This window comes from Cicer arietinum, chromosome 3 (genome assembly GCF_000331145.2).
Source record: "Cicer arietinum cultivar CDC Frontier isolate Library 1 chromosome 3, Cicar.CDCFrontier_v2.0, whole genome shotgun sequence".
Classification (NCBI taxonomy): domain Eukaryota; kingdom Viridiplantae; phylum Streptophyta; class Magnoliopsida; order Fabales; family Fabaceae; genus Cicer; species Cicer arietinum.
Window position 1 is genome coordinate 60081415 of NC_021162.2, and position 26791 is coordinate 60108205.

The 26791-nt window shown below is 29.2% G+C and overlaps 2 protein-coding genes across 3 annotated transcripts; one reads left to right on the forward strand and one right to left on the reverse strand.

Annotated features, from left to right (window-relative positions):
• The first annotated feature begins 1207 nt into the window (after positions 1 to 1207).
• LOC101502525 (4-hydroxy-tetrahydrodipicolinate synthase, chloroplastic) lies at positions 1208 to 4436 on the forward strand. The gene is made up of 3 exons (XM_004492588.4): positions 1208 to 1509; positions 2669 to 2749; positions 3353 to 4436. Exons 1-3 carry the CDS (start codon positions 1418 to 1420, stop codon positions 4278 to 4280), a joined length of 1101 nt encoding a protein of 366 aa, XP_004492645.1. The 5' UTR covers positions 1208 to 1417; the 3' UTR covers positions 4281 to 4436.
• A 12130-nt stretch (positions 4437 to 16566) lies between these two features.
• Positions 16567 to 25375, reverse strand: LOC101503154 (uncharacterized). 2 transcript variants are annotated; one of them, XM_004492590.4, is made up of 13 exons: positions 25029 to 25375; positions 23806 to 23978; positions 23587 to 23690; positions 22781 to 22861; positions 22196 to 22299; positions 22022 to 22108; positions 21513 to 21715; positions 19524 to 19725; positions 19386 to 19436; positions 19192 to 19290; positions 19042 to 19101; positions 18590 to 18714; positions 16567 to 17888 (listed from the first exon to the last, which is right to left on the reverse strand). In XM_004492590.4, the coding sequence occupies exons 1-13, from the start codon at positions 25245 to 25247 to the stop codon at positions 16739 to 16741; spliced, it is 2658 nt and encodes an 885-aa protein (XP_004492647.1). In that variant the 5' UTR covers positions 25248 to 25375; the 3' UTR covers positions 16567 to 16738. The 2 variants fall into 2 exon arrangements, with proteins under 2 accessions (XP_004492647.1, XP_012569095.1); XM_012713641.3 differs by having other exon boundaries at positions 18590 to 18711; positions 25029 to 25374.
• Positions 25376 to 26791: the final 1416 nt, after the last annotated feature.

Sequence of the window (26791 nt, forward strand, 5' to 3'; positions counted from 1 at the left end):
TATATATATATATATCAATTTTTTATTCTAATAGTTTTTCTTTTGTAAGTCTTATCTATTAAAATTAATAAATTTTTTAAAAAATCTGAACCTAATATTTTTATTAAATAGACCATACATATGTCAGAAAATCTATTATTTTCAAAAAATGGAAGAAAATCTAAAACTTGATTATTTTTTAAAAAAATGAAAGAAAAATTTAAAAATAGAAAATAATTAGCATTGGCAGTGCATAATAATATTTTAATAAAGACAATAGTAAATGAGTGTAACATTAATAATATCTAATACATTTCCAATTTTAAAGTATCAGAGTCTTCACATGATATATACCTAAGTAAAAATGAAAAATAAATATTTTTTTTTTTGACAAAACAATCTAAAAATTCAAAAAATAATTATTAAAAGAATGTTTAAGAACTAATCACATGTTTTTGACCGAAAAATTTAGTTAAAATATCAATAATTAATAATTTGTCATATTTTTTCTCTAAAAGAATAATTTTTTAAAGTTTTAGTCGATTTATTTTATGTTTTTTTAAAAACAAAAAAAAAGAAAAAATATTACCTTTTTTAAAAGTGAAACTTTTTGAAGTAATTTGAAAAAAATAATATTTATAATTAATTTGCAAAGAAAAATCATTTTTGTTATGATATATAAACAAAATTATTTTATTTTTTCAATTTTAAAGAATAACCTATAAACTTTTTAAGTAGTAAAATGTTTTCGTTTATAAAGTAACAAACGGATTCAAATCCTAAATAAATTAGTATATATATATAGATATATATATATATATATATATTAATAATAAATTAAAATATCAATAATTAATAATTTGTCATATTTTTTCTCTAAAAGAATAATTTTTTAAAGTTTTAGTCGATTTATTTTATGTTTTTTTAAAAACAAAAAAAAAGAAAAAATATTACCTTTTTTAAAAGTGAAACTTTTTGAAGTAATTTGAAAAAAATAATATTTATAATTAATTTGCAAAGAAAAATCATTTTTGTTATGATATATAAACAAAATTATTTTATTTTTTCAATTTTAAAGAATAACCTATAAACTTTTTAAGTAGTAAAATGTTTTCGTTTATAAAGTAACAAACGGATTCAAATCCTAAATAAATTAGTATATATATATAGATATATATATATATATATATATTAATAATAAATTAAAAAAAGCAAAAAAAAAAAAAAACAAGTACGCACACACTACTCGCATCGCAGCAGCCGCATCTTGTTTGTTAGCTTCATTTCTCAGACCAAAAACCATAGTCTTCTCTTCGCCAACATTTCACACTCAAACCGACGCCGTTTTATTTCTACTTTTTTTAGGGTTTTCACCTCTGTGGCCTCTATATCGCATCAGATTCGGATCTCACCGTGAGCTTTGAAGTTGTTTTGAGTTATGGCTACATTGAAAACCTATACTGGTGTGTGCTTCCGAGGAACCGGTTTTCCAGTTTCTCCCTCCAATGTCACTAATAACAAAAACACAAGGTCGAAATTTTCCATTTTATTTATGATTTTTATCAGCTGATTATTATTATTGTTGTTATTTTGAGTTTTTGAAGATTTGGTTGTTGATATTATTGGTATTTGAAATCTGAACGATTGCAGTGTATTTATGCATGTTTGTTGGGTTTATTTTTTAACATTTTATGATCTGGTTTGATTTGTGTGCATGTATGGCTTAATATGTGTTTGAAAGGAATGCAAAAATGGGTTTCTTTATGAACATTGTTGGTGAGGTTTTTATTAATCCTCATATTAAAGTGTGATGTTTAGAATATTTTATCGTCTCATTATTTGTCATTTTATAATACTATTGAAACATTAATTTTCTTTTCCACTGATAGCCTCGTACCCTTATTTATTGTATTGCAATTCACTTAACTAATTCACTACTTAATTGAGTACTTAAATATTATTAAGGCATTTTTGTCGATGAAACTCATTTTCTTAAGAAGTGTGCAAACTCAAGGATTTTCTTAAGAAGCGTGTATAACCTTAAACGGCACTTAATATTAGACTGAGGGAGTAGTTGGTGTGTATGAGTGAGGAGTTTGTAGGTTTGTTGCTTTGTTTACTTATTAGTTGATTGGTCATTATTGTGTTTGTTTCATTGACTACATACAACCATTTGTTTCTTTAATACCATGTTTACCATTATTTTGATTCTTGTGTTTTTGTAACATTTTGGTGATAGCATAAGAGTGTTGTTTTCAATCCAGCCATATGTGCAAATATTGAATTCCATGAAAAAAATCGAGTTTCAGAGGTATATGTGTGGATTGTTGCTATTTTCAAAATTGGAGAATTTATTTTGTTCTTCATGGATAGAAGTTTTGGGTTTGGCACAATGAAAAGTTGTAAATGATCTACTAGAGTGGAGATGCTGTAGCATCTCTTTTAGTCTACTCCGTCTTTTTATTCTCGGGTAAGGATACTACTATATATATAATTTAGTTATGTTTGATATGTCTGACCATTCGTTTATGCTGAACGGACAAGATTTACAACATTAGAGAGTGTGTATCTGTGTGCATGTAGGAGGTCCGTAATTGATACTGATTGTGCTGCTGAAAAATATCAATCTTGTACCCTCAATCCAAATTTTTGTTTGTTTAATGTTAAACATTTTGTCTGTATTATTCAGGAACTCTTACTGGAAGCCTACACAAGCAGCTGTGAAATCAATTTTCCACCTCCCTATGCGTAGTTTTGAGATGAAAAATAGGTAGGTTTGAATAGTGTATTTACTGTTCCAAATTCATTAGTTTCCATACTAATTATACATTATCCATTTGTTTTCATCTTTTCATTTTTCTGGTTGATGTTTTATATATTACATGTGGTTATGTGAAAAATAGGTAGGTTTGAATAATGTATTTACTGTTTTATATGTTTTATATATTACAATGTATAGATTGGCGGGAACTATAGAATGTATGCTCAGGGTAGGATTTCTGGAAGAGACACAGATAATGATTTTACTTTCAGATTTGTGATGCTACCATAGAGTTCAACAATATGCTCTAGCTTATTTATACATTGAACTTAATTTGAATTTGTTTTCCTTTACGATTCAGTTTGAGATTTTGTTTAGACATACAAGGCTTACTAGATATGTATCTTTGATCTACAATGTTTATTTACATTGATTTATATTTTCTCCATAAACTGCAACTAACCACTGCATGTTTTTAAGGAGTATATTTAAAAAGCGGACTCATGTGTTTTGGCGCCATGGCTGCCTGTGTTTTGTTGTTGCTGCTTTTGTTTGAGATCCTGGACCGCAAAATCACAATTAATAAAATGAAGCTACCAATTGTATTTACAGGACTTGTACTGAGGACATAAAGTGTCTGAGGTTGATAACTGCCATTAAAACTCCATACCTACCTGATGGTCGATTTGATCTTGAAGCGTACGATGCCTTGGTTAACATGCAGATTGAGAATGGAGTTGAAGGTGTTATTGTTGGTGGCACAACTGGTGAAGGCCAATTAATGAGCTGGGAAGAGCACATAATGCTTATTGCCCACACTGTCAACTGTTTTGGTGGGAATATTAAGGTTATTGGAAATACTGGAAGTAACTCGACCAGGGAAGCTATTCATGCCACAGAGCAGGGTTTTGCGGTTGGAATGCATGCCGCCCTTCATATAAACCCTTACTATGGTAAAACCTCCTTGGATGGTATGGTTGCTCACTTTCAAAGTGTGCTTTCCATGGGGCCCACAATCATATATAACGTGCCTTCAAGGACCGGTCAAGACATTCCTCCACATGTGATTCAAACCTTAGCTCAAAGTACTTGCTTGGCTGGTGTCAAGGAATGTGAGGGAAATGACCGGATCAAAGAGTATACTGGTAATGGAATTGTTGTTTGGAGTGGGAATGATGATCAATGCCACGATGCTAGATGGGGTTATGGGGCAACTGGAGTGATATCTGTTGCAAGCAACCTGATTCCTGGTTTAATGCGAGATCTCATGTTCGGGGGCAAAAATCCTACATTGAATTCCAAGCTCTTGCCTCTAATTGACTGGCTTTTCCACATGCCCAATCCCATTGGTTTGAACACCGCTCTCGCTCAACTTGGAGTTGTCAGACCAGTTTTCAGGCTGCCATTTGTACCTCTCCCTTTGGAGAAAAGGAAAGAATTTGCCAATTTGGTGAAGGAAATTGGCCGAGAGCATTTTGTCGGAACTGCTGACGTCGAGGTTCTTGATGACAATGACTTTTTCTTGGTTAGTCGTTATTAATTTAGGTGGTTAGTAGTTGTTTATTTAGGTCACCTTGTAGACTTATTGTATCCTTTCTGTTTTTTTTTTTTTTTTTGTGAAACATAAAAGACAAGATTATGTATTTTGTAGTGCTTGATAAAGTAAACCCGACAACTAAGATCTTGTTTCTTTTGACTTTGTAGTTGAAAACTGGTTCAATTTTTTTTTGAAATTAAAACTGTTTGCATATTGTATGCCCAACACCCTTTTACAGAAACAAACCCACTCATGCAATTTTAGAAAGTCAGTTTTTTTGCTTTTAATGTGTAGAGGTGGACAATGATATCAAACCAGTGAAACCCTATTATAATGAAGAAAAATATTCCTGATTATCTTCCCTTACAATTATGAATGTCAAGTTTGTTTTCCTTCCCGTTCTTAGTTTTCTATTTTTAATAAATGTTTACGACTATTTTTTTGTTATCTCAATAATTTTGCCTATTGGAGACTTGTTCTTAATCTTCCCCTTCTTGAATTTCTTTTTTACTACCCACTGTGTACTACCCTAATATATTTCTAAAGAAGGACATGTGTTTTTGGACAGCAAAATTTGTGTATTTTTCGAATATGTACATTTAAAGTTATGTTGGGGTGGTAAAGGTATGTTGTGTATAACATTCTATTCATTTATTATACATCGGTTTTTTCGTCCTTTTCATTCATTGTTTATATTAATAAAAAGACTAAATTACATCTATAGTCCATTAACTTAATTTCAGGTAACATTTTAGTCATTTATTTATTTATTTATTTTTTTTTTCCGACTTGATCTTTTATTTTAATTTTAAGTGACAATTTGATATTTTATGTTTTAAAATTTCAACAATGTTATCCTTTTTTATACAAAAATTCAAAAAAAAAATTCAATCAAAACTCATAAAATTAATTATATTCTTCAATATAATACAAATTTCATCAAATTCGTAACATAAATCTTCAAATAAACTCATATTTTCATATTTTATTTGATATTGTTAGGAATAAAGGACTAATTCGGAGAAAAAAAAAGATAAAGAACTAAAACGTTACTTGAAATTAATTTAAGGGACCACATATGTAATTTAGCATAATAAAAAACTATACACATTTTCTTGAATTCAAGTTTTTTTAGCTTTCTTGAAACTGAAGAGACGAATCAATGGTTTTACATGATTAGAGAGATTTAAGAGTTAAAACAAATATTTAATAAAAAAAAAAGAGTTAAAACAAATATATGAATTTTTGTATTTAAGAGTTAAAACAACAACATATTCTCTCAAATCAAATAAATTATACATAAGTACATAAGATTTAAGAATCAAAAGGATAAAGTAATTATCATAATAATTTGTTTAAATAATCCGCAACTGAAAAATTATAATTAGAGAATTTCAAGACAAGATTGGGAGATGCTATAATTCCCCTAAAAACACGCTGAATAATATAGTTCCGGACAAAAAAAAATCTTTTTTATTATCTAACAAAAAATAAATCGAGATAATTTAATTAATTGACCACAATTTGTCATGGAACAGTACAAATACTAACAATTAAGCTATTGACATCGTATGTGAATTTTCTATGTAGCCTCAAATAAAAACATAAGAGAATATTTTCTGACAATTTTTAGCTAAGATAAAGATTGACTAGCGTTCCACATAGCGGTAATTTTTCAGCAATTTTTATCTGATGTATTTTACTGTCATTTTTTTTTTTCGTGTGTTTAGTTTTCATATGTGGTTTCTTTCCTTTTTTTGTAATAATTTTGTTTTCTTTTCTTGGATCATTAAATGACATGTGAACCGTCAACTTACAGTTAAAAAGAATAAAAAAATTAATTGAGGAAAAAATTAACTGCCTTGTTCTATTTCTTATATTAGTGACTAAAAATTATAATATGATTATTTTTAAGGATTAATCTGTCCGCATATTTTTCTATAAGGACCAAATCTCCGTCGGTCTAAAATTAAAGATGTAAAGAAATTGACAAAGATAACTTTTCTGTAGTTATTAAACTTTAACCTATCGATCGGGTTTCGGCCCAACAGCAAGACTAGTATTTATGTGTAATTTTAAAACAATTTAAAACCATAAATGATATAAAAAAAAGGTTTATATGTAATTGCATGTACAAACAATAAAAACAGTTACATCAATCATATAATTTTGCTTAAAAAATATAGAAATTGATCGATTCAATAAAATATATATTGTCAAATAAAATATTATCATAAGTTTTAAAAAGGCATTACTTTGAATTTTGCTATATACCTATTGCATCAACCCTCACTTATTAGTCCGAGTGTTCAATCATCCATGAATGAAAAATAAATAAATTAGTTATATGAAAATATGATAAAAGGTACTTTATTTAGTCTTAAATAAAAATAATTTTAGTTTAAAAAATTAAATACATAAATTTTTGTTAATTTTTTTTTTTATAGTTAAGATTAAATTTCAATTCAATGAAATATTAACCCTTTCAATGTGCTTTTTTGTTTGAGGAGCCCTTTTGAGATGTGTTGTGTACATCATTTACACTCTTTTAGTTAAGATTGATTATTTTAATAGTCCTTGTCATTCATGACCTATAATTATATATAAAAAATAAGTTTATTCGTAGTTTTAGTCTTATTATTTTTATCAATTTATAAAATTGGTCAATTTATTTTTTAAAATTTGATATTTTTTGTCATTATTATAATTTTTTAACTAAAAAAATAACGACGTGACATAGCGTGACATATAAATATGATATGATGATGTAAAATGATTAATACTCATAAAATCGAAATAAAATTATCTAAAAACTTAATTTTTAACTTCATAAAATTTCCATTTTTGTAATTTAATTAATTAATTAATTACATATGAATAATTAATGCATCTATATCATAAAATGGTATGTCACATTATTTAAAATATGTCAATTTATCATGTTTTAGTTCAAAAATTTAAGGGAGAAACCAAAATTGTCAACTTTTAAAATAAGAGAACCAATTACGTGAATTGGTGAGAATAAATTGACCAAAACTGCAATTAAGTCAAAAAAATTATATGTCACTTTATCCTAAACCTATATTTTTTTTTTAATCTTTTGTAGAGTTGAGATTTTTTTTTACTAATTCACGAAATTGATTAGTTTATTTTAAAACTTGACATTTTTGATCTATCATTATGGTTTTTAAAAAAAAAATGACTATGTGACATCACATACATATGATAATGTAGAACGGTTAATATCCATAAAATCGTAATAAAATTCTATAAAAACTTAACTTTTAACTTCTGAGTTTTTTTTTTGTAATTTAATTAATTATATATGAATAATTAATGTATTTATATCATAAAATTGTATGTTATATTATTTAAAATATGTTAGATCATTATTTTTTTGTTTAGAAATTTAAAGGAGATGAATTAGTAAAAATAGAAGGACCAAAATCTCAATATAATCAAAAAATTATAAATTACTTTATTATAAACCTCTTTTTTTTAATCATTTGTAGAGATGAGGAGATGAATTACTGGTTATACTAGATAATCAAATGTGATGGAGAAAGTTTGTTGAGCTCATAAAATGCAGATGGTAACATTGTTAGTTATAGAAAATACAAAAATGTTAAAAGACATATTTTTTAATTACAAAATTTGGTGTATTATAGTTAATATGTTTAATATTTGTGCAAGAAACCATACAAACAAATAATATAAATATTTTTAATTAAAAATTAAAAGTAAAACAATAAATATTTTCTCAAATAAATTAAACCTTAAGAAAGACTGTTAAGAAGTATTAAAAGGTATCCTAATAGCAATTAGAATGGCAAACATGAGAAATAAAAAAAATGCTTAATTTTTAAAAGTATTTGGTTTGAATTCAGTCATGAAAATCTAGCTATGTTAAAAGTTTTAACGTCAATGTTTTCTATTTTAAAAAATTAGAATCTTAGGTTGTGTGCGAAAGATACTAGATTATCAAAGGTGGAGAGAAATTGATATGAGAACTCCACATTATATAAACAAATTTTATATAGATAATAGATTGCTATTATATACCAAATGTTCTTATTATATTATAAAATACGCTTATTCTGTTATTCAATAGAATTTTTTTATTCTAATATAAATGAAATTGTCCCATGAATTTAATCACTAGTTTGACTTTAATAAAATGACATTTCATAAGAGGCAAAAATCATAAACTTTATTTTTGCTATTCTGTTTTCCCTCAAAAAATAAAAAACGGAAAAATTAACAGAAAGTCAAACATTTGAACCGATACAACAATATTGCAAAATATTATATTCTATAAAATGGTTACAATTGGCACATTACCTATTCATCTTTATTATATCACTCTAAACTTATTGCTAGAAAATTAATTAATTTAAAAACTAAGAAACAAACAAGATTTTTTAAAAAGGAAAATCAAGATTCAGGGCTAACATATCTGAACTAAGGATGATTAACACAAACCCTTTAATTAAATTTCCCTACTCTTGACCAAACAAAATAATTAAACTGTATATAGTAGTATAACATAATATATATAAATAAATAAATTAGCTCATAGCTTGTTATTATTTTTGGTATTGTTGTTTAGTTCTGAAAGCTTAATTTGGAGCTGAGTCATAAGGTCTTGATTCTCTTTGTGCAAAAGCATAGCTTGTTTCCTTAACTTTTCATTCTCCTCTATGATGGTTTGATTCTCCATATACAATTTCAAGTTTTTCATCTTAATCTCTTCTTTCACCTCAATCATCCTTTTCCTTTGTCTTGCTTCTTTCAATTGTGTTCTCCTTCTACATCACCAATTATATAAATTAATATCAATATTAATGTTAAACACACAATAACATGTATATATTATGTATGCACATATAAAAGCTATATATAAAAAACAATAAAAAAATAGTGTATATATATAAATATAAATTATACAAAATAATAATTAAGAAAAGAGAGTACCTTTTGAGGTGGCTCAACCTAAGGTGGTGTCTCTTGGAAGGCCAAAAGAGAGGGGCATAAAGGGTCTCATGTTGTGAAGAGAAACAACACATTCTTTTTCCCTTTTGAGAGATAAGGTTCTCTTGCAATGAATAAACAAAAAAATAGGAAGCTAAGAGATGATAGTTAGTGATGTGTAACAATTAGGCAACAAAGGGGTTTTTATAGGTGAGAAAATCTTTATACAAAAAAATAAAAATAAAAATAAAAATAAAACTACTACTACTATATAGCTGTGATTTTGTGTTTGTATCTATGAGAGAGAGAGAGAGACTTTTATAGTAATGATGGCATAAGGACTCATGATTACAAAGGGCAGGAATAGATGAGGAAAAGCAGAAGGGATGAAGAAAAAATGTCTCTCTTTCTTTTTTGGTATTTTTTTTTATTGCAATGTTTTAGAGTCCAAAAGCTCTAAGTAACTTTAGAAATTGAATATTGGGGGGCACATAGAAATAAGTACTAGTATAATAATTATTTAGAAGTTTCCCATTCAGTTTTTCAATATAGGATTTGGGATCTTTCAAAACATAAAATAGTTACATAAAGTCATGTCATGAGGTTGTAATCACATTAGTTGTGCTAATTATGGTAATATAGAAGATAAGATTGACATAATATATTTTTGAATTTGGGTTACATGCATTAACTCCAGGTTCATTTAAATTGGGCCACTTTATGGTTGCTTATAGTTTCAATAGTTATTACTTTGAATAGTGATTGCCCACTTTTTTCAGGTAGTCCCAAGTAACACAAGTGTCACAAATAGATATGCTACTAATCAATTTGGTTGCCATAAAGAAAATAACAGAATTTGTTGTTTCATTGTATATATAAATCTCCAAATATTTAGGAGGATTTTTTTCTTTCTTTCCATATGAACTTACTTTAAATTCTAATTTTGTTGTTATTTTATCATGGTTTGTTAAGTTTTGATCAATGTTGACATAGAGCAAAAGATCATTTTAACTATGTTATTTTCAATATTTTATGTAAAAATTTGCAAATGCTATATAGCTTTACAATAACACTTGTGTTTAATTTTATTTGAGACATTGGGTTTATTAATGTAACGTTTTTATTATTGTGAAAACATATAAAAATATCATAGTAAGGTAAGAATACAATTGTGTTATCAAGTAAAATAATAAATAAGAATACAATTTGAGTTATTTGAATTGAAGTAAAAAGATGGAAACATTTTAAAATCACATGTGGCATTTTAGGGCTAACAAAGAAGAGTTAAGAACTTACCTTTTGTTCTAGCATTGATGATGTGATAGTTCCATATATCCAATGTTATGCTACTTCGGTAATAGATAAACATTAAAAGTATTGTTAAATTCTTCCCAAGAAATTGAGATAGAATTTTAGCTAAAAGCTAAAACAAATTATCGGTTATATTTTATTATATACTTTTTTATTTTAAAAAATCAACATATATTCTTACACAATTTTTTTAGGAATAATGAATCTTTAATATCTTGTATATAACTTTGCGATCCCAATCAAACCACCGGATTGCTCATTTGAAAATAGTACAAAGACTTTTTATGAAATCAATAGTTTGTGTTGAACAATTAATCAAATATTTCCGTGACATTATTTTATTTTGACGTATATATCAAGTTTTTTAAACAATACTATTTTGACAAGATTTCATTACACAAAAAAATATTTACTTATATACTAAAAAAATATTATCATGAAGTTATATTATCTAATAATAAATATCGATCAATTTTTAAATTTCATGAAATTTAGTACACTTGATTTCCTTAATAATCAATCATAAAATATATGATTACTTCAAATTTTTTTTTGACCCAATATATATATGGTCAAAAGTTATTAGAATTTATTTTCAGTTAGTTATCAATAATAATTTTTTTTGGGTACAATTTAGTTATCACTTAGCAGTATTTAAGTACTAAGTAAGAAAGATTTTGTTTGAAAAGCAGTCAAAAGTTATTATTTGTTTCATTAAGAACGTAAGAAAGGTTTAGTTTGAAAAGCAGAACCAACCAAGCTTTTTAATCCTTTTGTTTCTTTCACATTATGCAAATGTCTACGTGGTAGATTAAATAAGTTGAATTTAAGAAAATCCATAACATTGTCATCATGCTAATAATTTTTTAACATTTTTTGGAAAACATAACCCCCACTTTTTCATTCATTTAAAGTCACCTGGTTGAACAAGTTAAAATTTATTTTATTAATTATATAATAATAATAGGAGAAGAGACAAAGATGAGTGTATAAGAAATGGTGTTCAGCGCAATGTGTGGTCCGATGAAGTGATAGTAATTATGGAACAAAGTGTTAATTCAACAAACCCCAAATTCTATATAGTGGACTTCAAATAACTCCATTCACTTTAAGGATTATGTGATGTGAGTTGAACCATCTTAAAATAATTACGGATTGCTCATTGATACATTATATTCACAAAATCAATTTATATCTGTATGAAAATAACTCCATTCATTGATACATTATATTCACAAAATCAATTTTTATAACCAATTCATATAGTAAAATTTAACTATATAAAATTGATTATATCTGCAACCAGTTTTATAACCATTTTTTTAACTGAAGAAATCAAAAAAATTATAAAAAATTGATTTTTTTAATATTCCAATAAAATATCGAGAAAAACTTCAATTTTTTTGAAAATAAAAATTTGAGATCTTTTGTTTATAAAAAAATTTCACTATTTGTTATGAAAAAGTTTTCTCGAAAAAAATTGAGACTTTTCTATAAAAAAATTATTTGGAAAAAAATGTAAACTATTTTTTTTGTAGAAAAAAGTAAAAAGTTTTATGGACAATTATATCTAAATTTTATGGATTGATTAAAAATTACAGTCTAAATATTTGGTTTTTTAAAAAACCAATTACGGATATGGATGACATTTGAATTAAAAACGGATTATTTTGTGTAATTCTACACATTTGTTATTTATACTACTTAATTAATTAGTAATTTATACACTTCAATTAATCACATTAAACAAGTTCAAATCTGATATATGATATCCAACATAATAATTTTAATATTTGTTAATAAAATTAATTATTTTTAATATTATTATTGATACATCTAGTTAGTCAATCTAATACTATCTATTTAGATAAGATAATTTTTATCTTAAATTTCTATGTTTATTAAATCAAGTATTAGGTTGTCCAAAAATAAGATTGAGTTATTCATGTGTTTATAAGTTTAGTGATAAGAACGATAGATATAAAATTAATTTAATGATTTAAAAAAAAAGAATTAAATAAAATAATAAGAAAAACAAAAATTCGAGAATTCGATCTTCACCTTTAATAAAATATTAAATATTAATAATATAATTAATAATATTATCCGTTGAAAAAAAAAACAACTTTAGTAATTTGATAAAAAAAAATGTTTTTCTTTTTTGACAAAATAAATATATAATGTCAGTATATGAATTATTTGATTTAGACCTTGATTTGACTAACTATTGTGTTATTGCATAAATGTAAATGGAAATAGATTTGGTGTAGTCAAAAGTTAATTCACCCACTAATTAATTACATTTATTGATAAAAAAATGAATCATTTAGATTTTTATTTAATTTCTTATTAGATTAATTAGTCTACTTACCAGAGACACAATCGGTAATAATTAATTAGTTTTTAATAATTGTAGAAAATATAGTTTAGGAGAAAGAAGGTGCAACCAATAAGTAAAATAGTGTTAGAAATTGAAAAGAAGAGTCACGTGGAAGTCACGTGCGGGAAAGAAGAAGCAAATGGTAATGAAGATGAAAGGGTAAGTAGAGTCAATGAAGTTAGGTCCCTTGTTTTGTCCCTTTTCTTCATGTAATTGAGTACCAAAACCATGCTCATTTATTTGGAAAATGAACCCCATTTTGGATTCATCTTCTTTCATATAATCATGACCACCATACCCCTCTTAACACATTCATTGGAGCATTTTTGTTTATATCATCATCATCATTTACTACTATAGTGGAACCTTGTCCAACTTCCTCTCTCACCCATTTCATATGTTCCCTTTAATTCACTTCTTGACGGCACAACATTTTCATTCGCATACCTCACAATAAATAAATTTAAAATATTGTGACATCCATTCAATAATTCTCATTTCCAAATAGTAACTGAACTTTTAAAATAAGTTTTACAATGGATTATTATTATTATTATTTTTTTACGAAATAAGCTATAACAAGTATCTCATAATCTATTTTAATTTTTATATTTTACATTAGAAATGAGTCATATATATATATATATGGTTGATTATATTTAATTTGGCAATAACCAAGATGGTAAAATGAATTGATGGTTGTATTTATTTACCAATACACAATTATTCCCCTACTAGATTTAGGAGGAAATGAGACATATAGGTAGAGGTAATGTGGAAATGATGTAGCTAGGAAAGCGAAGTTTCATACTATGGCAAAACGTGTGGGGTTATTTTTTATATTAAAGGGAGTTCTTTTCTTTTAGTAGAAAAAAGCTACAAATGAAATGCTAAGGGAAAAGAGATAAAAGCAATTTTGCATATAACTTCATATATAATTGATGGTGATTTGTATCTTTTTTTATGCTAGTATTATTATATGAATTATTTGTAACTTTGATTCTTACCAAAGATAAAATTTTGAAGATAATTTTTTTCTTGAATCTATCATCATGCCCTTTTGAACAAGGAAAGGTTGAGCTATTTGATGAGGACAAGGACCACAAGGGCTTCACTCATTTCTTATATTACTACCTCCAAATTATACTTGGCACTACGAAGGGTGGAAGATGTTAGTAGTCAACTATGATATCAAACTCCCTCTTTATTTTCAAGATCAACTTATTGCCTACATGTTTTTTATTCATTTAGTTTATGGGAGCTAGCAACTTATCTATATATATCTTTTTTCTAATTTTAGAGAAGATTCTTTTGGGTGCATGTGACATGTGTAGCATTTAAGAGTAGTTGCATTCAATCAAGGGATCAAACTTTCTTTACTTTAAATAATAGGTTTAAGTATACTTATCTTTAATAGGTTCAAGTGCTCTATAGGAAAACAAAAATGCAATGTTGTTAAAATCACGAATTAATTTGTAGAATTATACTAGTTTATATATCAATTTTAAGTTAATTCAACAATTAATTTATATGATTGGATCCACAATTAATTTGATAAATTCACATGGAGTTTTTAATAGAGTCTATCATATTTTTCATCTCAATTTTTACATTCAATTTCTTAATTTTCTACTTTGTTAATTTGTTTTTGTTCAATTTGGTTTTTTTTTTTCTTTTAAAATTTTGAATTATTGATGTATTTAATGTATATAATTATATATGTGATGTATATTATTTTCAATATTACTTAAATGAGATAAATTAATATGGATTGATTTCATGTCGAAAAACAAATTTGTTTAAACTTTCGATTTTTGACAAATGATTTCTATCTCATGCATCCATTTCTTTAATGAAAATAAGGTATTCACAAATCAGAAATTGGGTTTATTTAATTATTCAGTTTATTTGAATTATTAAATTAAGATTTAAAGAGTATATAAATAAATAAGGTCTAAACGATTTTGCTACCCCTGTTTCATTACTAATAAAAAATGTTCTGTATATATTTAAATATCAAATTCTCCTTCCTTTCTATAGGAAAAAGAAAATGATGCATAAAAACTCACCTTTTTGCATATTGATGAATGCATGAGATATAATAAAAAAGGCTAATATCTAGAACATAGATGTAGATGGATGGAGATGTATATCTATGACCAATATATAATTAAGTGAAGTGAGAAGGAGAGGCAGTAGTTTCACATGCACTATTTATTATATGTGATCAATTGATTGCTCATTCACCTCTCACCATCAAGTATATAGATATATGTATATATATAAAAACTATATATTATATTTATGTGGTCCACCTCAACATCACCAATATTTCACCTTATATATCTTACATTCAAATTAGAAATCTATGATTTTCCTATCTGCCACACAATTATCCACTGGCATTCATTACCTTCAAAATTGGTACACATCCTCATCATCATCATCATCACACTTTGCTTCGTCTTCTATTACCATCATCATCATGACATGCATTTTTAAACATGTACAATCATAGCTCTATGAATTTTCACCAGATTGTTCCATAGGGCTGGAATCTCATGCAGTGCAGAGGAACAGTAGCTGCCATCTCGTTATAATTAATACTATAGTATTTGCATATCTGTCAACTTATTATATTAATATATATTGTGACAAATTTTGGAAGTATATATTATAGAGAATCTTATAATGTACATTATATATCCATTGCTCTCAAGTCTCAAGAGCAAGAGAATTTTGACAAGAGCAAATTATTATACTTGAACCTAATATTGACATTAATTGATTTGAATTACAATAAAAACCATACAATTAATACATTAAATATCTCTTAATATGAGATGCTATTATAATTTTAGGACATTATTATAATAAAAGAAAATATTCAAGAAATTTAAAACCAAAAGGAACACGCGCGTGCACGCATATATACAACCCATATAAAAGAGTTAACAGTAGATTTTGAAAATAAAAACGACAACTAACGTGTGTATGAAGGACGAATTGGATAACTTAAAAGTTTAAATTCAACTCGTCACTAACTTAATATTGAACTGTAAATTGAGACCATACATTGTTTCAATTTCTGTGTGGAATTCACTCAAATGTAACTCTAAATTTTCACTGCATTTCAAAATAATATGATAAGCTAATTAATATGATTGATTTTCATATTCTATTTACTCATCAAACAATTGTAAGATTTAAGACACAGTCATATCATATGCCATCTCCCTTATCTAAGCTATCGTAGGGGTACTAACCATGTTTTAAAATCTATATATGACAAAATTAACCATACTTTAATTAAAAGTGTATGATGCAAGTTGAATTGAGATACATTTATTTGATTTCCGAAAGAAGTACTTATTATTTACCTATAGCTTTTTATTGTCCTTTTAAAACTAAAGAACAAAGATTCTATTGATGACAGAGTTTGAGCCAAAAAATAATGGCGCTCCGTAACCGTTAATCTAAATGGTTAGTGCATTGAGGCTATCATGTCAAGCCTGGTGAGGTTCAGCTTCAGCTTCCACACATAATAAAATTATGATCACACACACTCCCTCAAGAGTTCTAACGCTGACATTGCTCCATTCATTATTCGCATTTGATGAACTAAAATGGCATGAAAAGCCCTATGAATAATAAAATTAATTACAATAACATACCTCTAAACATAATTACAGGTGAGAAATGCAAGAGACTGATCAGTAAAAATACAGAGGGATCCTTTGGTATCTACAACTTACATACCCAAAATACTTTTTTACAATCGCGCTACTATCCAAGAAAATCAATCTTCTTGAGTTGCTTCATCATCCTCATCCATGGAATCATCCTGTTTTTGATCCTCCTCGACATGGTCAACACCCTGAGTTTCTTCATCGGATATTGATCCACCCATTGTCTTGACTCCATCATCATTGCCAGTGTCACTACAACTCTCAGTATCTGAATCAGATGAACCACCATGGTCTTCTCCCTCTCGACGACAATTATAAGCAGCACCTTCAAATTGCTCTTTCAAATCAGGAGCAACAATGCCAATCATCTCACTTAGTGCTCGTCGTTCATTCTTTCTGGCAGCAGCAGCATCAGAAGGAGTGCTTGGACTCTCCGCCACCACCATATTTGAATCAGGGAATAGCCCTGAACCTTCATTAATGTCTCTGCTTCTTGAAGGTTCATTTTCCTCATATACAGAAGGGGCGGTATTGCAAGCCCAGCTACCAGGGACTTCAGAAGTTATAAGGTCTTCTGTTCTGATTAAGCATCCGGCTTCTGTACCCTCAATAGTCTTTTGAGTATCTACAGGATTATTTGATCGTGAATGTTGTGAAAGTTCACGACAAGGTGTTTCATCATGCTTCTCTGTTTCCATATCATCATCAATCTTCATAGTGTCCCCTTCTAAAGGACCACCTTTGTTCAAATCAAAATTCCGTTCACCGTTATTTGATGGACTTTCAATTTCCAGAACTTGTTCAGTGCCTATTCCTTCCATCATTGCGGCTGCACCAACACCATTAGTATCAGAACCAAAGCAACCTCTTACACCATGGTCATGATCAGCACTGGTGAATTCTGCCTCTTGTGTATTTTGGCATGCCTCTTGTGTATTTTGGCATTCTTCACTTCTTATATCACAGTCATGCTTCTCAGTGACACTTGCTTCGTTGCTAGATGTTTCAATTTGATCTCTGTTAAGCTTATGAGCCGATGTAGTAGATCCTGCCTTTGCAGCATTGTTACTGCGGTATACAGCAACTTCCTTTTCTCTTCCTGAGGTTCCACCTACAACTCCATCCATATCTACAGAAGTATTATCGTAATTCTCATCATCTTCCAGAGTTCTCTGCATAGCCTTCAATTGTTCCTGTTGCTTAGCAAACAAAGATTGTATCTCCTCAGTAGTGGAATAAAATGATCGCAGCTGTGTTTCCCTGCATAAACCATTGAGCTTCAGCTGCAAAATCTAGGAATTTACAATCAACATAAAGATCAGGGCATGTGTATATGTTGCATCACAAAGCAAAACTGCCAAAAAGCATTTCACATACAAACAGTACAATGCAGCAGCACACTATCCAACATTGTCTGGCAAACATACAGCTGGAATCAAATCAACATGAATGACAACCTATTTAAGGACACCAGGATCCCTAATTTTAATTTTAATAATCTATACCCCTAATCAAAACAACAGTTAATTACGGCAGTCTTTTTTTTTTTTTGCTATGGCCGTAGCCTCAAATTAGTAGTTTTGAACACACCCCATAGGAAAAGCACCATACAAAATTACACTCAATTATTAGTAAAGGAGAAAAGGTGTTATAATAAAAATAGAAAAAGGGTTTATCAGCACCAAATACTGTAAAAGATCCATCTAAATAAGATTTTTTAAACCTTTGGACAATCATGTTTTTGTTGTGCATGTTTCTAAATGTCTCACTTTTTAGAGCAGTTTAAAGTTAGTTATGATCCATGAAAGTATCTTAATGCCAAAAACCAAGGAAGTGCACTAAAGTAGAAGGCCCGGTGTCCTCTGATATTCTATGCCAGCATGTCTGTACAGTCTATATAGGAAAAAAAGATATTCAAGTTGATTCATTCTATATATATTTTTCAACAAATCAAGCCTTACCGAAGCATGAGTCTTTCCCTGGCACCTTTTAATCTCCGCCTCTCAAAATCAAGTTCTCGCATTGCAGCATTTATCTCAAGCTCAAGAACCGAAACTTTAGCCCATGCTTCTTCACGAGCTGCCTGCTAACGACAGTGATAATTATCTAAGTTTCAAATAAATAAACTTCACCCAAAAAAAGGGGCTTAAAAGAAAAAGGATAAGATAGAAAACAAAAAGCAAAAAGAATCAATTAAAAAGCCAAATAACATGATGAATATAAGAATCTTCATTATTTGGATCATGAGTACTAGGAAGTTAAAATCATTACGACTGTTTCAATAACTTCTGCTGCAGTCTCACTGAAATAACATTAGTAAGATACCTGGATGGGTGTAAGCAGACAAAATTTCAATAAAAACACCATTGTACCAAAACATTTGCATTGTGTGCAATAAAATTCTCATATCTACCTTTTCGCTCTCAAGCTCTTTCCTCAATCTTCTTGTTTCTTGTTCAAGTTCTTCTACTTTCTGCTCCAAGAATTAGCATTTAATTTCAGCTAGTTATCAACTAAAATATGTTAAAGCAACATGATATTCAATACAAAATTGTCTGATTACCTTCATTCCATTTTCAGTGGTCTGCTTCTCAAGATGTAGTTGGGTTTCCAACTGGCGAACCTTATTATCAGAGACAACCAACTTTTCCCTAGTATCCTCCTGCAACAAAAAAGGAATAAAGAGGAAAATCTCTATATGAAGTACATAAAAAATTGGCCGGTCTTGGGCTAACAGGAGCAAAAACAGAACCATACCAGCTTGGACCTCAAGGTTTCAACCAGCAAACACATTTCTTTCTCTGACTCCTACAACACATAATAAGAAAGACAGCTGGTGAGCTCTTAGCAGGAAGCAAGCAGTTTCTTCCTAATTTAGCATTAAAAGTTTCAAACCTTAAGCTTATTTATTGCTTCTTGTAGCTCTCTTTCTCTTCTTATGGAAGCATCTGAGAGTCGTTTTATTTCCTCTTGAGCCTCAGATTGCGCTCTATGAACAGCAGCTTTTAGATCAGCTGCAGCCTTTTCCCGTTCTTCTTTTCTCTGAGTCCGCTCTTCATCTAATTGTTCCTTGAGTTCAGCTATAGTTACCTTTTGACTGCAAGCAGGAGAGAGAAATACATAATTACTTGCTATATAGTGTGGAACAGAATTATTACTAATTTCAGAATTATCAATCTGAAACAAATTAGTAGAGAACATGCAACCAAACGGGCACATCCAGATTAGGGTTTCTGCAGCCACACTCCTTTACTGAATGAGTTTTCTCATTGATGATTTTGCAGATTCCTAACTCATCCGTCCCCAAAATCACAAATGGGTACATCCTCCTATGACACACATATAGTACAAAGAAGTTTAAAACTAATTTAAGTGATTCCCAACTTTCACATAGAAAGACGAACGAAACAAATCCCAGTTACTGCAGACGATCAGGTCCAAGATAAATGCTCCTCCAGTTGAGCAAACAGGGATATGTGTGTGCTCACACAAATAATTTCCCACCGGAATCACCATCTAAAGGTAAAGAAAACAGGAAAAATAAAAAAGGACCACCACTAATTTTATTAATTAGAGATAAATTGGAAAACCCCAATAGATAATTTTGAAAACTGCTCTTGAAAAATAAATCTGGATCGAGGAGTCTACTATTAGTAAGAAAAGTACTAATGTTCTGGTTTTCCATTATACAAGTGTTACCTCTAATTGATTGTGCAAATATGCTAGAACTTAAAAAATATTTATTTTCCCCCTTTAGTTAAAGAAAATGAAAGGTTTAAGAAAAATTCTTTGAAAAATTGAAGAGAAAACAAATATATGAAAATTTATTTGTTGAAAAACAAAAAAGAAAATTGATAAAAGGGGAAAAATGAATGCAAGAAATAATTTTGGCTCCGTCAATGCTGCTCCTATGTATTCCCAAGTGCAACAGAGAAATTAAAGCCATGTAGTTATTTATAAAGTGGGTATACAAATATAGCAATCAAGTTGATCTGGTACTTGGGAGCTGCTAAACTTAGGCTCTCTGAATCATGAATCGAGCCTGTGCAATTAGAAAGTGAATCTACCTCAAGCTAAATTATCAAGCACTATATCATAGCGACATTTGAACAAACTGCTATTTTTTTCGATCCGCAATTGACAACATTGGGGCCATTTGGGATTAATAAATGGTTGTTATGTTTTCTAAAGGAACCGTATCTCTACGAGATGGTGGGTCTTATAAATGAGTGGTCATAAAGATGGTTCTTTAGGTAGGGCATTTAAAGGTCTCTGTCTCTATTATGAATGGTGTCTGGACTCCCTTGAGTATTTCTCTAGGAGTAGTGGTCCTTCAACCTTTGGTGGTAGCCTGTGATCTATTTTGAATATGTATGGGGATCAGGGGATCTAAGACTGGTGTGTCTTAGTAGTTATGCCTTAGAAGTTGTTTCCGTTCCCTTTTCCTGCTCTGTTTTCTGTTTTTGTTTCTTTTTGTAAGTTGGGTTGGAGTACCGTTGTACTACCATCTAATATAAGTTTTTGGCTTCCCACTCAAAAAAGAGTCAAAGGTAAAACACGATTAATCTCTACTACAATACATAAAAGGGATTCTTGCATCCCTAAGGTCTTTGATGCCAGAGAAAATAAACGAATCAAAGCCCCAATTCAATGTGGTCTTAAATTATAGACAGCTATGATGGCAATAAACGTGTGGGTCAGTTCTATATTTTCTATTCTTTTTGTAATATAAAAATCAATCGACCAAGGTGCCAATGCAACTATATAAATATGAACCACTTATCTCTACATTACATACACCAATGATGAATCTAATAAAAGAAACAATTGAGATCACGTATTGAAGAGGTGAAGAATGAAACCAGAAGTTTATAAAAATCATACCTACTTATTAGTTCATTTGATTCAGCACATGACTGCATAGAAGCACCAAGCCTTTCATTAAGGTCTTCCAGAGCATGTTTTTGTTCGGAAAATGCCCTGTTGACATCTCCTAGTTCCTTTTGTTTGAGATCCACCATTTGCTGTAAATCTTTTATTTGATCAGCGTGATATTTTGTGATGGACTCTTTGGCAGATTTTAATTCCTAAAGATTGGACCATAACTTAGATAAGATATTGCATATTACAAATTATATGAGTATGTAAGATGAAATGAATATCAAATATATTAAAGAATGCACATATAGTTGTTAAAGATCACATGCGCCCTTTCTTGTGAAACAAGGAAAGGTCATAAATTCAGTGCACATATTCATGTATACCATTAATTAGGAAGAAAGGGGGGTTTAAAAAATGAAACGCAATTATATCAAAGTATTATGTTCGAAAGTTTGTGGCAGAGCCTCAGTTAACATTGGGTGCAGCCACTATAAATTCAAACGATTACATACACTTTCATGGCGCTCAACAGCTGCACGGTTGTCACTACGCAAAGTATCAATTATAACCACCTGATTCTCCAATTGCTTTCTCAATTCCTGTCAAGACTTAAGATAATTGGATACAAGTAAAGGAAAAAAATATTTATCAATGATTAATAATGCAATCCTTCTAAGTTAACACACCGAGTTAGATCTTTGAAGGCTTCGAAAATCATCAAGAGATATAGGACCCTCAGGAGCGCCAATGCCCAAACCTTTCAATCTCTTGTTTTCAGAAACAAAATCCTCTACACATTCAAGAAAAGAAAAGCAATGAAAGGATAGAGCATACTAAAATGAAAATCTCAAAATGCTGTGTATCTTAATGATCAATATCAGTGATATGCGTGTATAAGCTGTAAGCCTTAACTAACTCTGTTGGGTCAGTTAAAATGCTGGATAGTTATTCTGTTATAGTTCAGTAACTATAGTGTTCTCTGAAATTTGTACTCTCTAGATTTCCTAAGCTATCTATAAATAGCTAACAGTTGAATCAGATTATATTCAATGAGAACATCATTTATTTTTCACTTTTATCTTTGTTTTCACATTCACTTCAGTCTCCACAATTCTTCCCGCTGAAGAATTGTAATATTCAATATATGATGTAAATTGAAAAATTAACTATCCAGTGTATAGGAAGTTTTACTTCAACTTACAAGCCACATCAGAGAAAATGCAAGGTGATAAAATTTATTACATATTTGTGCTCTTCGTCATAACATATACCTGCTTTTCGTTTAGCAACTGCATTGTCTGGCACTGGATTTGAAACATGCACCTCTCGATATACAAAAGCAAATGCAATTTCTGCAAAGTAAGATACAAATAATAATTTGGAAAGAGAATAAAACCATGCTGCTTGAAAATATAAGATGCACAGAAGGCAACAAATACTCGACTAGCAAATCATCAACTTAAAACAAAAACAAATACAGTACTTTTGTCCAATTTTAGAAATCAAAGAACATCCATAAGCAACAGTAAATAAACCAAAAGTCGTAGTACAATAAAAACCAAATAAAATCAAATACAGAGAACTATATTTTATTTCTTCTTACAAATAACAATGGAATTATAAAAAGAGAGGACAGATGAATAAATAGAACTATAAAAAAATGTTATCATTTATCTAATTTTTAGGTTTTCCTCTCTAGGCATTAGTATAAAAGTTCAAAAATATTAAACTTAAAATTGCTAAATATATCTAGAAGTATCCGAAGAATCTGTGAAGTGTTCAAAATAATTAAAAAGTCTAACATAAAGGCTACTTTTTTGAATATCTTCGCTTCCTTGACAAAATACAAAGTTTCTCAAATCTTAACAATACTTTTTTCATATTTGTAATGCTTTTCACAGTTAAAAGTTGAACGCCAAATATAGAGACTGGGGAATTAGTGATCAGAACCACATCAATGACAAGTAAAATAGAAAAATCTACAACTAAGGTGAGGAAAAGTCGAATGGTAAGTAATAAATTAAAAAGTAAAATAAATAAAAGGAGACATTGGGCCATCAGAAGGAATTCATATTACCATGCTGAGGAGGGGCAGCAAATGATATAATATCACCATGGCAGACTTTGACAGCAACACCATTCTTTTTCAACTTCTCCCAGTTAAGGTAAGTTCCATTTGTGCTGAACAAAGCCTTACCAAAGTTAGAATATGAGGAGACTGAAAAAAGAGGGGCTATTTTCTTCCTCAAGTAAAAGGAGCATTGGAAAAAACAAAGCTCAATAATGGAGCCACAACCTCGTATCTTTCAAGAATATAGACGTTGTGTTCTCCATATTTTCATTGGTAACCTTCGTCTTGTATATTCTGCAGTGATTTGCACTAACGGAATTCGAATCAATCTGAAAACGCACATCCTCTACCAATCGTCCGATGCAGTGCTCATCAGCAGTTAATAAGATGTTAATTCCCTGGTTACAATCATTCAATCATATAAAATTGACAAAACAAGGAACAATTAAATCAAAAAAGAAAATAGATAAAATAAAGTGCCATCGCCATTAGTCACAGTAAGAAAAGCCAGGACTGGTAGTAAACAACTCCCATGCAGAAACTAACTCCAGCATAACTTTCTTCTACTTCATTGCAATTTCTTTTTCCAACTCAAATACAAAACAATTGGCCGACCCATTTACTTTATAAAAACATTTCCTTTGCATTCCATGATTTCACTATTTAATTACAAAACTGTCATCTTTTTTTCTATCCATTTTCCGTTCTAAACTTCAAATAATTGAATACAGAAAACAATTTGTAAATAAGGTGGCAGTTTCATAAATAAAAAGTAAAAACACGAAATGTTTTCTCAAATTAAGAAATCCTTGAAATTTAATATAATTTCATAAAATTGAACATCCGTGTGCCATGCCATTTACTGAGAGCAAAATCCTCCATCCAGTCTCATTTAATTTGTTGAAAATAATTTTAAAAAATCAATTGAGTTCTCTAAATTGCCCTTCATGGAAACTATTCCGGGAAAAAATATTGGAAAAAAATAAAAATAAAAATTAATGAAAGGATATTGTAGGAATAGCGTTATATTTAGTTAACTTAGACTTGTATTTAAAACCACAAAAGTATACTTTTTTTTGGTTGCTTATATTTCGAGATCATAGGGAGTAAGTACGGACCACTAATGCATTGAACATAAGGTGGCAGTTTCTCGTAAATAGGGAGAACAGAAATGTTTTCCCAAAGTAATAAACCCTTGAAATTTGATAAATCCACAAAATAGAACATTGGTGTGCCATGCCATTTGCTGAAAGTGAAATAACACTAATCCATTGAACATAAATTGTCCCTCAACACCTCTGGATGATTAATTAACAGTAGTTTTTTTAGTGGAGTATAATGCATAACAGAATTAACCTAATTTCCAAACAGGTCTTCTAAATATGCAAAGAAAATGAAAAAGAAAAGAAAAAGTAATAAAATGGGAAATAGAGAGAAATGAAGATAACCTGATTCCTTTTGCGGGCATTATTGGAAATGGCAGTGAGGACACCCCAAACATTAGAATCGGAATTGTGAAGAGGTTGAGAAGCGAAGTTGGAAGCAACAGAGACAATGCGATCTTTAGCTCCCAAAAACGATGATGGATTATGCTGCTTATTGGGAGAATTTCCCTTGGATCTCGGGGTTCCGCCGCGAGCTTTCTCTTCCTCCTCCTCTATCGCCATTGCACAGTTACTGAAGAGAGAGAGAGAGAGAGAATTCGCGGGAATTGTAAACCCTAATTACCTGATTTCCTTTTTATAAATGCGTTGTATTTTTGAGTGTGGAAGTTAGTAAGTGTGAGGAGTGTGTCGTGTTTCGCTCGCTATTACAGCTTGCCTCGGAAGTCTCCAAATTTTTATTTTCTTTTTCTTCTATGAATAAATATTCCCTCCACTTACCATCATCATCAACACTTAAATAATCTCTATACATATAAATATAAACAAAAATAAATTAAAGTCACTCTATTTAATTTTGATTTTATATTAAATATATTAATTTCTTTGTTTATTTATTTTAATTTATACTTAAATTTAGAATAATAAAAGAAATCTCAACATAAATGTAATTATCAATTTTTAATATAATTTTAATTGTACCGTTAGATTTCTATACATAGTTTCAAAACAATTATAATTTATATTTATGATATTACAGAAAACAATTCAAGAATAACTAGGTAAAATAACAATTATCTCTTTTAGTTGTAGTCAATTTTTAATACGTCTAAAATAAGTAAAAATAACATTCATTATGAGGTAAAACGAATATTTTAGCATTAATTATAAATAAAAGTAGTATTTTATTTATTTCACAATAAGTGTCATTTGCACCCATATTAAAAAATACAATAATTATAAAAAAGAAATAAATTATTTTATTAAACTATCAATTTAATTATTAGTAGATTTTTCACTATTATAAATAAATTACATTTATTTTAGTGCAATAATTTTTTTAATAAAGTAACGGTTATTGTGAGACCAAATTACTATCTCTTCAAGACTCTAGGTCGTGTAACTTCTCCAGACTTTCACTATCTCAATAACACAGCCCGTCCTCTTATGTTGTGACCTAAAGCATTCTTTTCTTATTTTCAACGAGCCAAGACCCAGCAAGAGTTCCTAAGGTTTGACCATATCTTTGGGTTTGAGATCCCTTCCTATAATTGGAGTTTGGTCTCTAAGTCGACTTTTACCTCCTCTACCCAAGTCAAAAAGCTTACGACGGTCCAATTATCATCCTCGCAAAATTAAAAAATTAATGTAATGTTATTTTTAGAACAATGTCACTGAATATGCATAATTGAGGTCAGAGAAAATATTTTTTAAAACAAATGTTTTAATGTTTTAGGGCATTTGATAAGAAATAAAATGCAAACATATTCAATTAAAAATATAGGATGTTTTTATTTTATAAGTACACTTGTTAGTAGGGGTGGGAATAGGCCAGGCCGTCCGACAGGGGCCTATGGCCTGGCCTACATAGGGTCTGGCCTGGCCTGGCCTGTTTAATAAAAAGGTCAGGCTCAGGCTGTTTTTAAAGCCTATTTAATTAAATAGGCCAGACTCAGGCTTATAAAAAAGCCTATTAGGCCTGACAGGTCGGCCTATATATATATATATATATATATATTATTATTTACTTCATTCTCTCTTTTTTTCTTTCTAATTTCCATTGCCCTATTACACATCAGGTATGTAAGCAACATATTATTCATAAAAAA

Coding starts and splice junctions, on each gene's coding strand:
- LOC101502525 (XM_004492588.4), top strand. CDS start 1,418: ATGGCTACATTGAAAACCTATACTGGTGTGTGCTTCCGAGGAACCGGT. Junction 1,510..2,668: donor ACTAATAACAAAAACACAAG/GTCGAAATTTTC, acceptor TGTATTATTCAG/GAACTCTTACTGGAAGCCTA. Junction 2,750..3,352: donor AGTTTTGAGATGAAAAATAG/GTAGGTTTGAAT, acceptor TTGTATTTACAG/GACTTGTACTGAGGACATAA.
- LOC101503154 (XM_004492590.4), bottom strand. CDS start 25,247: ATGGCGATAGAGGAGGAGGAAGAGAAAGCTCGCGGCGGAACCCCGAGA. Junction 22,862..23,586: donor TGCTGCCCCTCCTCAGCATG/GTAATATGAATT, acceptor CTTACTTTGCAG/AAATTGCATTTGCTTTTGTA. Junction 22,300..22,780: donor AGTTGCTAAACGAAAAGCAG/GTATATGTTATG, acceptor TTGAATGTGTAG/AGGATTTTGTTTCTGAAAAC.